This window comes from Pristis pectinata, chromosome 4, assembly GCF_009764475.1.
Source record: "Pristis pectinata isolate sPriPec2 chromosome 4, sPriPec2.1.pri, whole genome shotgun sequence".
NCBI lineage: Eukaryota > Metazoa > Chordata > Chondrichthyes > Rhinopristiformes > Pristidae > Pristis > Pristis pectinata.
In genome coordinates this window covers 97,507,245-97,522,917 of record NC_067408.1, presented here as the reverse complement: position 1 = coordinate 97,522,917, position 15,673 = coordinate 97,507,245, and the positions used below count along the sequence as shown (strand labels likewise).

General features: G+C 38.3%; 1 protein-coding gene across 5 annotated transcripts in view; it reads right to left on the bottom strand.

Annotated features, from left to right (window-relative positions):
- LOC127569879 (sentrin-specific protease 7-like) overlaps positions 1-15,673 on the bottom strand; it is a 78,185-nt gene that overhangs the window by 42,686 nt on the left and 19,826 nt on the right. For 2 of the 5 annotated variants that reach the window (XM_052014873.1, XM_052014874.1), the window contains exons 4-6: positions 7,403-7,522; positions 3,673-3,791; positions 1,489-1,701 (exon numbers count right to left, since the gene is read on the bottom strand). In XM_052014873.1, coding sequence (XP_051870833.1) covers positions 1,489-1,701; positions 3,673-3,791; positions 7,403-7,522 — 452 coding nt within the window. The remainder of the gene's footprint in view (positions 1-1,488; positions 1,702-3,672; positions 3,792-7,402; positions 7,523-15,673) is intronic. The other 3 variants (XM_052014876.1, XM_052014877.1, XM_052014875.1) reach the window with 2 other exon arrangements.

Genomic DNA, 15,673 nt, shown 5'->3' with positions numbered 1-15,673 from the left:
TAATAACATTATTAGTTTGGCTACTAAAGAAGAGGTTTCATAAATCTTTGTGTCCAAGCACATTAGAAATTTATGTAGAGCTTGTAAAATGAAAAAAATTCAGATATCTCTGGAAAAAGTAATAATTTCCAGCCAAATCCAGGAAAAACTTAGATTACAATTAAAAAACAATGTGGATTTTTTTTCAAAAATTGTGGATCATTGATATTACAGTCTGAAATCAAAGGTACCCTCGAACTAGCAGCGAGTGCACAATCAGAAATGGAGGCTTTCAGTCAAATCTGGTGTTATGTAAACAGTTCTCACTTTGAGGTCATGCCAGCAATCTTCAAAACTGTTTCATAACTGCATCATTAATTATTCAAGAACACATTTCAAACCATTAATCAGGGCAGCAACCATCAAATTCATCTGTCAGCAGGCAGCTTGCCAAGGTGCCATGGAGAACTCCAGAGGAAGACAAAGTGAAGTATGCATGGCACTGTAGCATTTTCAAATATATGTACCCACACCTCGAGAACCTGAAGTTTCCTTTTCATGTTTTTCTTGTGTGATTTTATGACAGAAGTAATACTTAGTGATTAAATGAAGAACCCAAGTCTTTAGCCTCATATGAGTGACATAACTAATATTAAAACCAGTTGATCCTCTTGTGATGGAGGACTTCTTTTCATTTGGAATGCTGGTATAAACATCAGAAAATTTTGAATGGCATTTCCAGTATCGAAGGAGACAAGATAGAGTGCAGCCTCACCATCTAGTGGTTACAGCCTGTAACTACAGCATCAAAGTATTCATCTGGATTATAAAATCGTTTCCCCCCACCCCCCCATGTTAAATGCTGACATGGTAAACAACCAAAAAATGGACATAAAATGGATGATTTTATGGATATTACTTGAAATAAAAAAAAGCAAATATGCTAAGTACATAAAAAAAAGGCTCCAACAGAAGAAGATCCATTGGTTAGAAAAAAGCACATCATCATCTATATCAGCAATAGGTATGGAGAATTTGTAGTCTGTAGCAGGATTTATCACAGGATAAAAAATAATCCAGTGAACAATACACGTTGAAAGATTATCAGATTAAGACAAGGCAAAATCGTCTAATTCCAAAAGTGGTATAAAATAGAATGCTTCCAACTTGCAGAACAGCAGTAAAGATCCATTTTGACCATAAAGATGAAGGGGCAGTGGGGGGGGGGGGGGGGGGGGGTGGGAAGCTAACCAAAAGCACGGATCCTGAGTTGTTATAATAATGACAATGATAAGGTTACTTTGGAAGGTGTAAATCTCTAGTGCACTGTCAGAACAACGGACATTTAAAGATAGAAGAAAAGGAATACAATTCATATATTGTGCAAACAATTATCCCACGAATGGCTGACAATGATGCATAAGTCTTTGCAGATTTCACAAAGAAACAAAACTGATGCATTGCATTTGTGCACTTTGCAGCTGGTAGAAGCATAGCTCATGAACCCACCTGCTGGATAAAATGTTGGATTGACTATCGTGGTGAGATGTTTTGATTTCCTCGTGACAATTATCTGTTAGCTCACTGGTTGCTGATGTGTGATGCTTTGCATGTGAAGTGTCAGTATTTTCGACATTGCTACAGTCTCCTTTTTTTGGGTGTAGCAAATGTTGTCTTCCTGAATCTGTCATCAGCACATCTTTGAGTATAATTCTGGGTTCCCTGTTGTAAGAAGTGTAACAAACATTTTTTTAGAAAATGTATTAGTGAAAGTACTGCCAAAGTAATATGAAGATGGACAGGGAAATTAAAAGGTCAGAATACATTAAAAGAAAGAATATGATTTTTCATGTAGCTGCAATTATTAGTTTTGGTACAATTCAGCCCAATTCTCTGCTTGTCTTTTGGTTGTGTTTAATGCTTTCAATGTATTATGGAACATCTATTCCAGTTTATTTTAGTTCACAGACAGGACATGAGCATCACAAGAAAGGCCAGCATTTGTGGTCAGCTCTAATTGCGCTTTAGAAGATGCTACTGAGGCACTTTCTTGATCAGCTGCATTGCGAGAGGAGAAGATTTGCTCACTGGAGCTGCAGTGGTGGAGAAAATGGATACTTAAGGTGGAGAATAGGGTGTCAGGTGTTTGTCATGGATGGTTGAAGCTTTCTGACAATTGTTGTTGTTCCATTCATCCAGGCAAGGTGGAAAGGCATTGCTGAATCCAGAGACACAGAGAATCCAATCTCTGATCTACTACTTTAGCCACATTGATGAAGTGGCTGGTCAGATTAAATTTCCAGTTAATAGTGACTCAAAGATGTTAACTCTGGATAATTTGGCTGGCAAACACCATTGAACATCATGGGAAGATGATTTGATTTACTTGGCAGAGATGGCCAATGGCTGACATTTGTGTGGCATAAATACCTCTTACAACTCATCCAGGCCATGCCCAAATCCTGTCCATGTTTAGCTGTATACTGACAAGGATAGCTTCTTTAGATTGCAAATGTAGAAAATTCTGTTCCAAATAGCAGTCATTATCCCCATGTCCAACCTTGTAATGATGAAGCAGCTGAAACTGAAGCTTGTTGGACCTGGGCAACAATGCCCTGGGCTTGAGATGATTGGCCTCCAACAACCATTCTTTTAGGTTTGATCCAGCCATTGATGGTCTCCCCCATCCTACCCACCATAACTCAGGATTCCTTATTACTTCAATTTTACTTGCATCTCCTGATGCCAGAATCAGTCAAATGCTGACATCATCCAAATCACATTATTTTTCAAACTTTTACAAATATAAGTCTTCATTGTCAAATTTTCCATTCTACTAAAGGGAGGCTTAAATAAGAAATTGAACATCTCGCATACAAGTTCATGTTTCACAAAAAAAGCATTACTAAGAAGTTGAACGTGTTTCTGATTACGTTCCTTTGCCATTACTGAGGCAGAATCATGTATGCTAGTAATGGTTGAACAGGCCTGATTGCTTGCATGGGTCTGCTGATAATTCAGCATCACCGAGACCAAAGGATGGAGGTAACATAAGTATCACAACAGTAACCCAGTGAGATTATGTTTTAAAGAGGATTACTGTGCTTGAGATGATACAGGTGTTTTCTTATTTATACTACCCTTTTGCTTCTGATGCCAAGCTTAGTGTTGGAGAAAACCATGCAACCCAAGGTGAGTATCAAATATTGCAATGACTACGGAAAGGCTATAAGGCTATAAATGAAGGATAAAAATGACATTAAGCTAAATAGCTAAAGCAATCAAAATGACACATAACATCTGCAAAGAAGTAAATTAAAACAACAAAGGGTTATCTTAACGCCATCCAACAGACAACCTGAAATTAAAGAATTAACTTAGTGGTCAAATGTCATTGTTTGCCAACACAAGCAAAGTTAATAGTAGCATTCACTCTGGAGTAAGTCCAAGCATATGTCAAATTTGTTTGTGTTTTGGTTGACATTGTAATTTAACACATATTTCGCACTGAATAGCTTAACCAAATAGTTAAGTAACACAGTCTATCAATTTTTGATTAAAATTATTGGCTGCTTTTATTTAAACAGATTAACTTAATTTCAACCATACCACTTCTACTTTACACAAAAATAACAATTGCACGAATCACCTAAACAAGCAAACTTACAAAAGGATAATTAATTATATTCTTACTTCAGTTGTCCAAATCCAGGAAAGTTGTGTCTTGATGGGCAGCTCCTCCTTTGATTATAAGCAATCGAATGATGATTTCTTGTTTTATTGAAAGTATTATAAGATAATGGCCAACATTTCTGGAAATAGATCAAAATTTAAGATTTGAATACATTTTTCTGTGGAAGTATATTCAAATGAAAGGTTACTGGAGTCATTTGTACTGGAATTAATTGCTTCCCGCTGGTTCCAACAACATTTTGCAGTGCTAACGTATAATACAGACCCTCTATGTTGCACCATCATTCAATTCCCTTCCAATGAGACCAGAATACAGTCAACAGAGAATGTCTGTGCTTTGCTGTAGGTGTACTTACAAACAAAATTAACAGTGAAACAAAACTGGAAAAAAAATCAGTGAAGTACATTTTTAGTCTATTAAGAGAAATAAAAGTGGATTTTCTATTGTCCCAACTCAAGGGTGATTTAAGTAAAACCTTTTCTGAGATAATAATGAATGTCAATATTTTATATTTGCACAAAAATAACCAACAACTTAAAAAAATGAAATTAAGTTTCAAAAACTTTATTGTAAAATTAAAGTTGAACATTTGTGGATGAACCTTTTCAAAGTTACTTGCAGAAGAGGTCCCCACAGGTGACTGTCTGATGTATTCTCAGGGGCAGGATTGTGGATTTTAAAATTAAATAGGGCAACAGGATGTAGATTTAAAAATGCAGATTGCTTTAAGCACAAGTACAAAAATATTAAACATAACAGAATATAACATACGTAGACCTTTAGTAGGAACATTGTTTAATCTAGTCAAGTATTACTGCCAAAACATATGGAGAGAGAACGCAAACTCTTATTTCCATCCCCTCACACCACTAAGCACTTCCAACATTGCCTGATTTGAGATTTCCAACATTCAGTTTTTTGAGCTTTAGTACTGATCATCCAGAGGAACAGAACACAATTTTTGATATTTCCCTCTCAATAAAAAGGAAAATTCTACTAACCAGTCTAATTTCCAACTTATTGAAGCCAACACCAGATCATTGTTCGACAGGATGGTAACAATGACTGTGAAATGGACAGCATCTCTAAGTAGTTGTTGCCTTGGTTACCCTCACAGAGTTGGCTGCAAGCAGAAGGTATCTGTGGAAGCTCTAGTTATCAATATGCCATAAAGTCTCTTTAGACATTTTATCAAGCCTCCATCAAGTTGTTCCTAGTACTTTTAATTCCTTTACCAAAATATCTTTTTTTTCCAAAGGGATAACAAGATGCATTAATGAGAGCAGTGTATCTGATGCGGTCTACGTGGGACTTCAGTAAGGCCTTTGACAAGGTCCCACATGGGAGACTGGTCCTAAACGTAAGAGTCCATGAGATCCAGGACAAGGTGGCAAACTGGAATCAAAACTGGCTTGGCAATAGGGAGAGGAAAATCGTGGAGGGTTGTTCTTCTGATTGGAAGCCCGTGACCAGGGATCGGTTCTGGGATTCTTGCTGTTTGTTGTATACAAGAATTTGGATATGAATGTAGGAGGTATGATTAGTAAGTTCACAGATGCTATGAAAATTGGTGGTGCTGCTGACAGTAAGGAGAGTAGTCCTAGGCAAAGGATGATATTGATCAGTTGGTAAGATGGTAACAGCAATGGCAGATGAAATTTGGTCCTAATTAAGAGCAGGCTGATACATTTTGTGGGGACTAATAAGGCTAGGATACACACAATTAATGGTAGGGACCTAGTGCATATTGAGGAACAGAAGATTCATAAAGGCAGCTGCACCAGTAGATAAGGTAGTAAAGAGAGCATGAGGAATAGTTGACTTCATTATCCAGGCATAGAATATAAGAGCTGGGAGGTCATGGTACGACTTTATAAAACATTGGTTAGGCCACAGTATTGTGTGCTGTTCTTGTCACTAAACTATAGAAAGGATGTGATTGCACTGAAAATGTTGCAGAGGAGATTCACCAGATTGTTCCCTGGGATGGAGCATTTCAGTTAAGAGAAGAGACAGGATAGGCTGTTTTTTCATTCCCTGGAAGTAGAAGAAGCTGAACAGGTACCTGTTTGAGGTATACAAAGTTATGAGCAGCATAGATATTGTAGATAATAAGAAACTTTTACCCAAGGTAAAAGTATATAAACCAGAGACATAAAGCTTAGGAGGTTTAGAGAGGATCAGAGTTAGAACTATTTCATCCAGTAGATGGTTGAAATCTAAACACTGAGGGAGTAATGGAGACAGAAACTTCTGCCACACTTTAATGAGCACTGAATCATCAAGGCATAAAAGGCACTCGCTAGAAAATGGAATTAGCAATGATGGGTACTTGATTGCTTGCATGAATACGGTGGGCTGAAGGACTTGTTTCTATACTGTAAGACTCCATGGCTTAAATCCCCTTTCCTGTTTACAGTTTCTGGTGAAAATTATCCCACATTTTCTAGTCCCATTTTACTTTTATTTAAAGTGGCTCACTTTTGGCATTTGTCAAGTATGACATATAGCAAGGTAAAAAAATGTATATTATAATACTATCACGCATGATATCATACAACTCAAACTTTAGCCATACTCCACATTACAGTGATAAGTAGATCACAGAAAAGCACTTGAACAGAATTCAATTATTAGTGCACAAGGTGCATTTACCCAAAAAGATAAAGGATCCAGGAGGAATAGATGACACCTCCACAGAAATGGTAATTGTCCCAAGGAATCCTGACCATCCACCTTAAATCATAGTGGAAATGGTTGTAAGCTCCCCAAGCAATACTACAATAAGCCCTAATCTACCCGACAGCCTTTCTTTCCAATGTTTTTAATTATCGGAATCATAGGCAGTCCCAGGGTTGCATTAGGGTTCTGTTCCGAAGAACTATCTGTAAGCTGAGTTCTCCATAAATCAGAAACGTCTGTTTTCTACAGCTACCCATATCCTATCACTCTACATACACTTGTTACAATTCTTTCATTTCATCAAATATTCACCCTATCACCACTCATACTTAAACTAATGGAATATATATACTGTATGCAGTCATTAATGAATGTCACAAAATATTTTATTATTATTACTATCTTGAAAAGTACTTTAAAAATGCATGGGAGAATTTGCAAAAAGTTGGATTTCCATAAGTCAGGTCATTTGTAACCTGAGGAGCCCCTGCAAAGACATCACATTTAAAATGGGAAAGGTTGAGTGATGTGCAGTTTTTTTTTGCTCAATGTGGCTGATTTGTGGAAGAGCTAATAGTGAGGAAAGCCAACTCCATGCAGCCTTCAAGAAGTCTTTAAATATATTTGATGACCAAGTTCACAGTTGAGGCCAGGAAAGGCCCTGGGTATTAAACAACAGATTAGGGCCTTGCAGTTTAAAGCTGTTATCAGTATTATTAACCAAAAACTCAGGTTATTGTAAAAACCTAATGGTGCTCTAAATGTCCTTTAAAGAAAAATCCTGTGGTTCACAGCAACTAGTGATTCCAGACCTAAAACAATATGATTAAATCTTAATTGTTTTTCTACATTATCTTCATCATCAAGATCAATTAAGGAGGGGCAATTAATGCTAATATTGATATTGACAGCAACCTCCAGAATCTGTGAAAGAACAAAAAAAATTAAGTCACTTGATTAAGGTACCAATGCGTTTCAGGAAGTATGGAGAGAGTTAGAAAGAAGACAAAGAACTTTAACTGCTAATGAAATTTCTCTTCAACTCACATTTGATGCTTTTAAGTTTTCAATTCGTGAATCAGTAAGCCTGGATAGAGGAGAATGTGTCTCTACATTGTCCACCTCAGAAATCTTTTTCTTCTTTGGAATTTTAAATTTTGCCCCAGACTAGAAACAAGAAAAAAATAATGATACAATACAGAAGAAAAACTTCACCTAATCACTTAAAACTTGGAATGTTGAATATTAAAATATTCTAAGAAGTTACAATACATTGCTCCTTTAACATAGTAAAGCATCCTCAGGCACTTCACAGGAATCTCATTAAAACAAGATTTGACACTGAGCCAAATAGTATTCAAGAAGATGACCTAAAGCTTGGTCAAAGAGGTAGTTTTAAAGAGTGGCCTAAATGGGGGAAAGTGGTGGAGAAAGTTAGAGGGGGAATTCTTGTTCTTAAAGGCTTGGCATACCTGCAGGAAGTGTGTGTTAAGTCACAGACAACTATTCGAATGATATCAGATGAATGAAGTGCACTGTGCAAGGGAGTTATCGAAGAGTGCACTGGACATAATAAAAGGCTCATGAAAATGGACTCTGGCAGATGAGCTGAGGCAGAGCTGAAACTAACAGAAGATATGGAAATGGAAATGGGTAATCTTAGTAATAGCTCAAATATGTAGTAATAACCTCAATGCGAGGTCAAGCATGACGAGAAGCATGCTAATAGTCTCAGAAGCCGACGAGAGTCTAGGTTATTTAGATGGAACAAAAGAGAATAGCTTTTAAGTTCAATAGTTAGCTGATGCAAATTTTTGCTGTTTCAGTCCTGGATGTCAGGCAAGTAGTGTGATAATCTGCTCAGAGGTCGAGAGAGATGCTAGGGTGGTAAAGCATTTGAGCAAACTCGTGAAAACTAACACTGTGTTTCTGGATCATGTTGTTGGGGCAGCATTCAGAAGGAAGGTAGGAGAGAGCTGTGGACCAGTTCTTGGGGAACCCCAGAAGAGAACCCACTGCGCAAGATTTTTTTGGCTACAATTGAATAAAGAAGAATGGATTCTGACAAGTACAGACCCAGACAGCTGGACATTAATGTAGGTAACAGTCAACTCCCTCAAAGGCTAAAGGTTGGTCAATTCGTGAAAGAATCAACTCTTTATCAGATCTCCAAGTTTGCAGGTGATACCACCATAGTAGGCCGTATCCCAAATAATGATGAGTCGGGGTACAGGAAGGAGATAGAGAGCTTAGTGACATGGTGTCATGACAACAACCTTTCCCTCAATGTCAACAAAACAAAAGAGCTGGTCATTAACTTCAGGAAAGGGGGTGGTGTACATGCACCTGACTGCATCAACGGTGCGGAGGTCGAGAGGGTTGAGAGCTTCAAGTTCCTTGGAATGAACTTCACCAATAGCCTGTCCTGGTCAAATCACATAGATGCCACGGCCAAGAAAGCTCACCAGCACCTCTACTTCCTCAGGAGGCTAAAGAAATTCGGTATGTCCCCTTTGACACTCACCAACTTTTATCGATGCAGCACAGAAAGCATCCTATCTGGATGCATCACAACTTGCTATGGCAACTGCTCTGCCCAGGACCGCAAGAAACTGCAGAGAGTTGTGGACACAGCCCAGCACGTCATGGAAACCAGCCTCCCCTCCTTAGACTCTGTCTTTACCTCTTGCTGCCTTGGTGAAGCAGCCAGCATAATCAAAGACCCCACCTACCCAGGACATTCTCTCTTCTCTCCTCTCCCATCAGGCAAATGATACAGGAACCTGAGGGCACATACCACCAGGCTCAAGGACAGCTTCTATCCCACTGTGGTAAGGCTATTGAACGGTTCCTTTATACAATGAGATGGACTCTGACTTCACAATCTACCTTGTTATGACCTTGCACTTATTGTCTACCTGCACTGCACTTCCTTTGTAGCTGTGACACTTTACTCTGTACTGTTATTTTTACCTGTACTACCTCCATGCACTCTGTACTAACTCAATGTAACTGCACTGTGTAATGAATTGACCTGTACGATCGGTATGCAAGACAAGTTTTTCACTGTACCTCGGTACAAGTGACAATAATAAGCCAATATGATATTGCTTGCAACTTCAAGGGGCTATTTCAAAGGGGTAGGTTTTAAAGAGCAACATGAAAGGAGAAAAGTGCTGCAGAGATTTAGAGAGGGAAATAATGTTTGAAGAATGAAGAAAAATGCTGGACATGAGACCAGACTAAATGCACCACCAGAAGAAATGGGCAGAGAAAGATTAGCCCCACCATACTGTACTTAAAGAATAGGATTTACAGAGACCTACAAAAGAACAAAATTGTATGGAATTTCTAAATTGCCAGACATCTTAAATACTCATGCTATTTATTTTTAACATAAAGATATTGTCATGAAGTCAAAAGATTTCAAGTTGAATCCCATTCCACCGTAACATGAATAAATGAAAACAACTTGTATTTATATACTTCTTTAAATGTAAGAAAACTTCACAAGGGAATTATCAATTAAAATTTGACACAGATGAGAGATGTAGTTGTAAAAGAGCAATTTAAACTAGAAGAGGGAAGTAGAGAGGTAGAGAGTGCCAGAGATTAGAATCCAGGCAGCAGAAAGCACAGCAGCCAATGGTAATTAAAAATCAGGGATGCATAAGAAGCCATAAATAGAGGGTCCTGTGTTTGCTGTCACAGGTGGCAAAGGAGCAGAACATAGAGTGAATCCTCTAAGCATACAAAAAGTATTTAAGAAGTAACAAAGTGAAACCAAATTCAAAGAATAAAACCTATTCAATTCTAAAAAAATAATAAATTGACTATACTCCCAGTGTCTGGACCCAAAAATCAACAAATGAATGAATGCCTCATAATGCTGGAAATTACCTATGTCCATTCTAAAGGCATTTCTTAATAAGAGTCCTACAGGAAAACTAAGGATAGAATTATTTAAAAAGTAAACCAGTTTCCTCCTGTGCCTCATCTGCAAGTTGCATTCTCCAAAGAAGCCAAGATGACCAATGCTCACCTACAAAGAGAAGGCAAACTAAAGTGAAAGGGAGGAATTCAAATTCAAACTCCCCAATGGAGAATGATCATTATATACAAATATATTACATCTGGAGTTGGAAACCAGCAGAATGCCACATACATCACAACAGGCAATTGAGGCTGACTGTGTTTTTAGAATATTGAATAATGAAACAAATGTCTTACTCAATCCCTACAGTCATGAGGGAATCCAACTCCCTCCCTGTCTGCACAAGCTCCAAACAAATATCTAGGGTACCAAATAATCCCTTACCTTCTTTTCTTGAAATGTTTAGCTTGCTTCTCTCCTGAGGCACAATAAAAAGCTCCTGACACTTTCTCATTCTAGGATCAACAGAACAGCATACAACTTTTCTAAAAAAACAAGGATTGCTCAAGACAAATTGTTGACAACATTGGCTCAACTTCCTAGGTAAGTCATAGATAAATGGTATATTTTTAAAATTTAAGAACAATGATGTTTACTATGTCCAAAGAAGTACCCCAAATACACTTTAAAGCTCGTAGTACATAGTCCCACCAATAGGTTTTCTGAAGAACCACTAGACATTGTATTCCTTATGATATAAATATCAATTTCCCTTAGTATCCAAAAACCTAGCATGAAATTTCCTTGAATATTATTCACCACCTTCTGGGATAAATAAAAACCATTTGAAAGAAGAAATTTTCATCTCATACCAATGATCTTCCCCTTAGATGTAAGACCATCACCTCTGACTCTGGACATACCTCTGGGGAAACACCCTCTCAGGGTCTAACCTGCCAAGCCCAAGCTCCTTTCAAAAAATTATGCATTTCAATGAGAAAACCTCATCTGACTCTAAGTTACAGAGATGTGTTCAAGCAGTTCCCTCACAGGATAATCACTTCCATCAGTCTGATGAATCTTTGTTGCATCACCCTCTAAGTATACCTTCCTTAGATTAAGAGACAGACTGTAAAGTCTCAACAAACATTGCAGCAGGACTTCTTTTCTCCTACACTAATCCCTATATTAGAAAGACTAACATACAATTTGGTTTCCTCACAGCACTCTTGGAGAGATAACATGCCATGTCTATAGATGGAAACTGTGGCCATAAAGGAAGAATCTTCTGTGGATTAACATTTTGTGATTCATGTGCAAAGACAATTGGGTCTTTCTAAACACCAACATTTCCTAGCTTCTCAATTTAAAAATATTCTACTTTTCTATTTTTTTCCTTCCAAAGTGAAAAACTTCACATTCTTCCATATTAAATTCTATTGGCCACGTTCTTGGTCACTCATACAATGTGTCAATATCTCCCTGCATCTGTCTTTCAGCTTACTTTCTCACCCAGTTTTGTATCATCAGCAAAAATATTCCATGGAAAACAACTTCTTTGTTCCATCCATTTACTATTTGGTAACAGTTTTCAATCCATATTCATGTTACCTTGTGTCATAACCTTAGATGGCACATTGGCTGTTTTTTTGAAAATGCAAATACACTACATTAATTTACTCAGCATTATACAATCAGATCAGCTGTGACCTTACTGAATGGTGCAGCAGGCTCGAGGGACTGAGTGATCTACTTGTTAAATCGTAGGAGATTCCTGCTCATCCAGCGTTAGATAACAGCAGAAACGTGCAGCAAATTTACGATTGTGGACAGGTTGTGTGAGGGAGAGAGGGAGATGAGTCTCCTACAGTTTGAAGCTGGTTTTAATCAAGAAATTGCTAGATAGGCATATGGAGGAATTTAAAATAGAGGGATACGTGGGAGGAAGTGGTTAGATAGTCTCAGGTGAGGTTTAAAGTTCGGCACAACATTGTGGGCCGAAGGGCCCGTATTGTGCTGTACTGTTCTATGATTTTATGATTATCTATCCTGTCAGTTACAAGCTGAAAAACCTATACTTTGAATTATAAATATAATTTTCTGTCATAAATCCACGCAGACTCTACTCAATCATATGATTTAAGTATCCTCTTATCATGTCCCTAATGATGATTCTTTGGTACTATTGACATCAGGGTTCACTGATTAGTTTTCCCTCTTTGCTCTTTTCATGAATAGTGGGGTAATATTGCTGTGTTCTGAAGAGGCTTTTCTAAAATCTAGGGAATCCTGGAAAATAAAATGACTGCTGGTATGTTGGCATTGGAAGCGTGGTGACACTTGTGGGCTGCCCCCAGAACACTACGCAAAAGATGCATCTCACTGTGTGTTTCGATGTACATGCAACTAATAAAGATATCTTATCTCCATAACCACCACTTTTGAAATCCATTACTTTTCTAATTTCTTTTAAATTCCTCATTCTCACAAGATTCTTAATTCTCCACCAACTCTATGAAGTTCCTCTCTGAATTCAGGTACCTAAGTATTTAAGTTCAAGTTCAGCTTTAAGTTTAAGTTTATTGTTCTCTTAGGCATACACACAGGGTATAAATGCCATGAGAGTTAGCTTTTTGCAGCAGCAGAACAGTAAGTTACAAGATGAGGATAAACATAGTTAACATAAATTTAAATTAGCTTAAATTATACATAACTTACATGTGTGCAAAAGAAACAATAAAATAAACCACACTAGTGCAAGATTGAGAGAAAAAATAGTGTGATAGTTTATTTAGTTTATTAGTTTAAGATAAGATATCTTTATCAGTCACATGTACATCAAAACACATAGTGAAATACATCTTTTGTGTAGAGTGTTCTGGGGCAGCCACAAGTGTCACCACGCTTCCAGCACCAACATACCACGCCCACAACTTCCTCACCCGTATGTCTTTGGAATGTGGGAGGAAACCAGAGAACCTGGAGGAAACCCACACAGACATGGGGAGAATGTATAAACTCCTTACAGACAGTGGCCGGAATTGAACCTGGGTCGCTGGCGCTGTAATAGCATTGTGCTAACCGCTACACTACTTGTGGTATTCATTTCATGAGACAGGAGTATCTCTGGAAAGGCTGGCATTTATTGCCCACCTCTAATTGTACTAGAGAAGGTAGTGGTGAGCCACATTCGTGAATTCCTGAGGTCCTTCTGGTGCAAATATTCCCTGCATTGTTAAGGATGGAGTTTTGGGATTTAGATACCATAACAATAAAGTCAAGACAATACATTTCCAAGTCAGGGCAGTGTGGTACTTGGAGGGCAATCTGCAGCCAATACATTCCTTTGTGCCTACTGCCCTTACCCTGGGTGCTAAAGATCACATGTTTGGGAAATACTATCAAGAGTGGCCTCAGGTAGCAACTGCAGTGCATGCTGTAGACAATACTCATTGTAACCATAGTATGCTGGTGTTGGAGGGAATGAATTTTTAGGCAGTGGATGGAATGCCATTTAAGCAGGATGCTTTGTCCTGGATTGTGTTTAACTTTTTGGGTGTTGTTGCAGCTGTACTCATCCATACAAATGGAGATTATTCCAGCACACTTTTGATTTACATGTTGAAGGCAGTACCTCATCACTGATTACCCAGCCTTTTGCTTCAGGCAAGCAAAGAGTGATTCATTTTCTGTGGAGCTGCAAATGGAACATAACATTGTGCAATCATCATTGAACATCCCCACTTATGATGGAAGGAAACATATTGGTGAAGCAGTTGACTGTTGGACCTGGGACATGACCCTGAGGAAGTCCTGTAATGATGCCCTGGGACAGAAATATTCAACCTCCTTTGTGAGAGTTATGACTCCAACTAGGGAAGTGTTTGCTCTTTGGTGTCTATTGACTTCTGTTGTATCAGGGCACTGTGACTCCACAGTTGATAAAATGCTTGGGTCAATGTTTTGACCATGACTAAAAATGTAAAGCCAAATGCTACCAGTGAAGTCCAAACAGTTTATTAATTAGTGCCTCTTGACAGCACTATCAATAAGACGTTCAAAATGAAACCTAAATTGACAATGATGCTGAAATTGACTATGGTTCATAGCAAAAAAAATTAAGATGCTGGAAGATATTGGTAGGCACAAAAGTGACAAATTCAATTCAACCCAGAGAAGTGTGATATTATGTCTACAGGGAAGACAAACAAAGCACAAGAATAAACATATTATGGTAGGATACTAATTGGTGCAGAGAAACTAAAATTTTGGAGTGCATGTCCACAGATCTTGAAGATAGTAGGACATGAATACATGGTGGCTAGTGCACATAATTACTTGTCTAAGGTGTAGAATATCGAGAGCAGGGAATATCGAATATCTATCATATTGTAGATAGCGAAGAAGGTTGTTTAAAGATACAGTGGGACATAGATCAACTGCAAAGTTGAGTGAAGCTGTGGCAAATGGAACTTAGTTCAGACAAGTGTGAAGTAATGCAGTTTGGGAGGTCAAATTCTGTTAGGATGTATAGAGTAAATGGCAGGGAACTTAGGAGTGTTGATGTACAGAGAGACCATGGGATGCAAGTCAATAGCTTCCTGAAAGTGGTGATACAGATGGATAGGGTATTAAAAAAAAAGGCATTTGGGATACTTGCCGCCATTGGTTGAGGCACTGAGTATAAGAGTTGAGGTTTCACATTGCAGTCGTACAAAACATTGGTTAGACTCCATTATTGTGTAAAGTTCTGGTTGTTACACTACAGGAAAGATGTGGCAGCAATAGAAAGAGTGCAGAAGAGATTCACTTGGATTTTACCTGGAATGGAGGACTGTAGTTAAAGAAATATTGAATAGGCTGGGTTTATCCTCACTGGAACAAAGGAGGCTGAGGGGTGACCTTATAGAGGTTTACAAAATTATGAGGACCATAGATAGGATAGTCAGAATCTTTTTCCCCAGGGCAGGGGAGTCTAAAGCTTGAGGGCACGGATATACATACGATCAGGAGAGAGAAATTTAAAGGAGACCTGAGGGGCAAGTTTTTTCCATACACAAGGTGGTGAATATTTGGAACCAGCTGCCAGAGGAGGTAGTGGAGGCAGATACTATTACGTTTTTTAAAAAGGCATTCGAATAGGGATAGGAAAGGAGTAAAGGGATATGGACCTAATGCAGGCAAATGGGATTAGCAATAGATAGGCATCACAAATGGCATGGGCAAAGTGGGCCATAAGGATCCATTTCTGTGCCATACATTTCTATGATTCTACTAGACAGCTTAAAACACTAAATAGGCCACAGTCCCCCAGTTACTGCACTTTAGGGAAGATATGCTAGTTCTAGAGAGAGAGTGCAGAGGAAATTCAAAAGAATGTTGCTGGGGTTGGGGAGTGGAGAGACAGGTACAAAGCAAACCGAGGAAAAATAAAAATGAGGCAC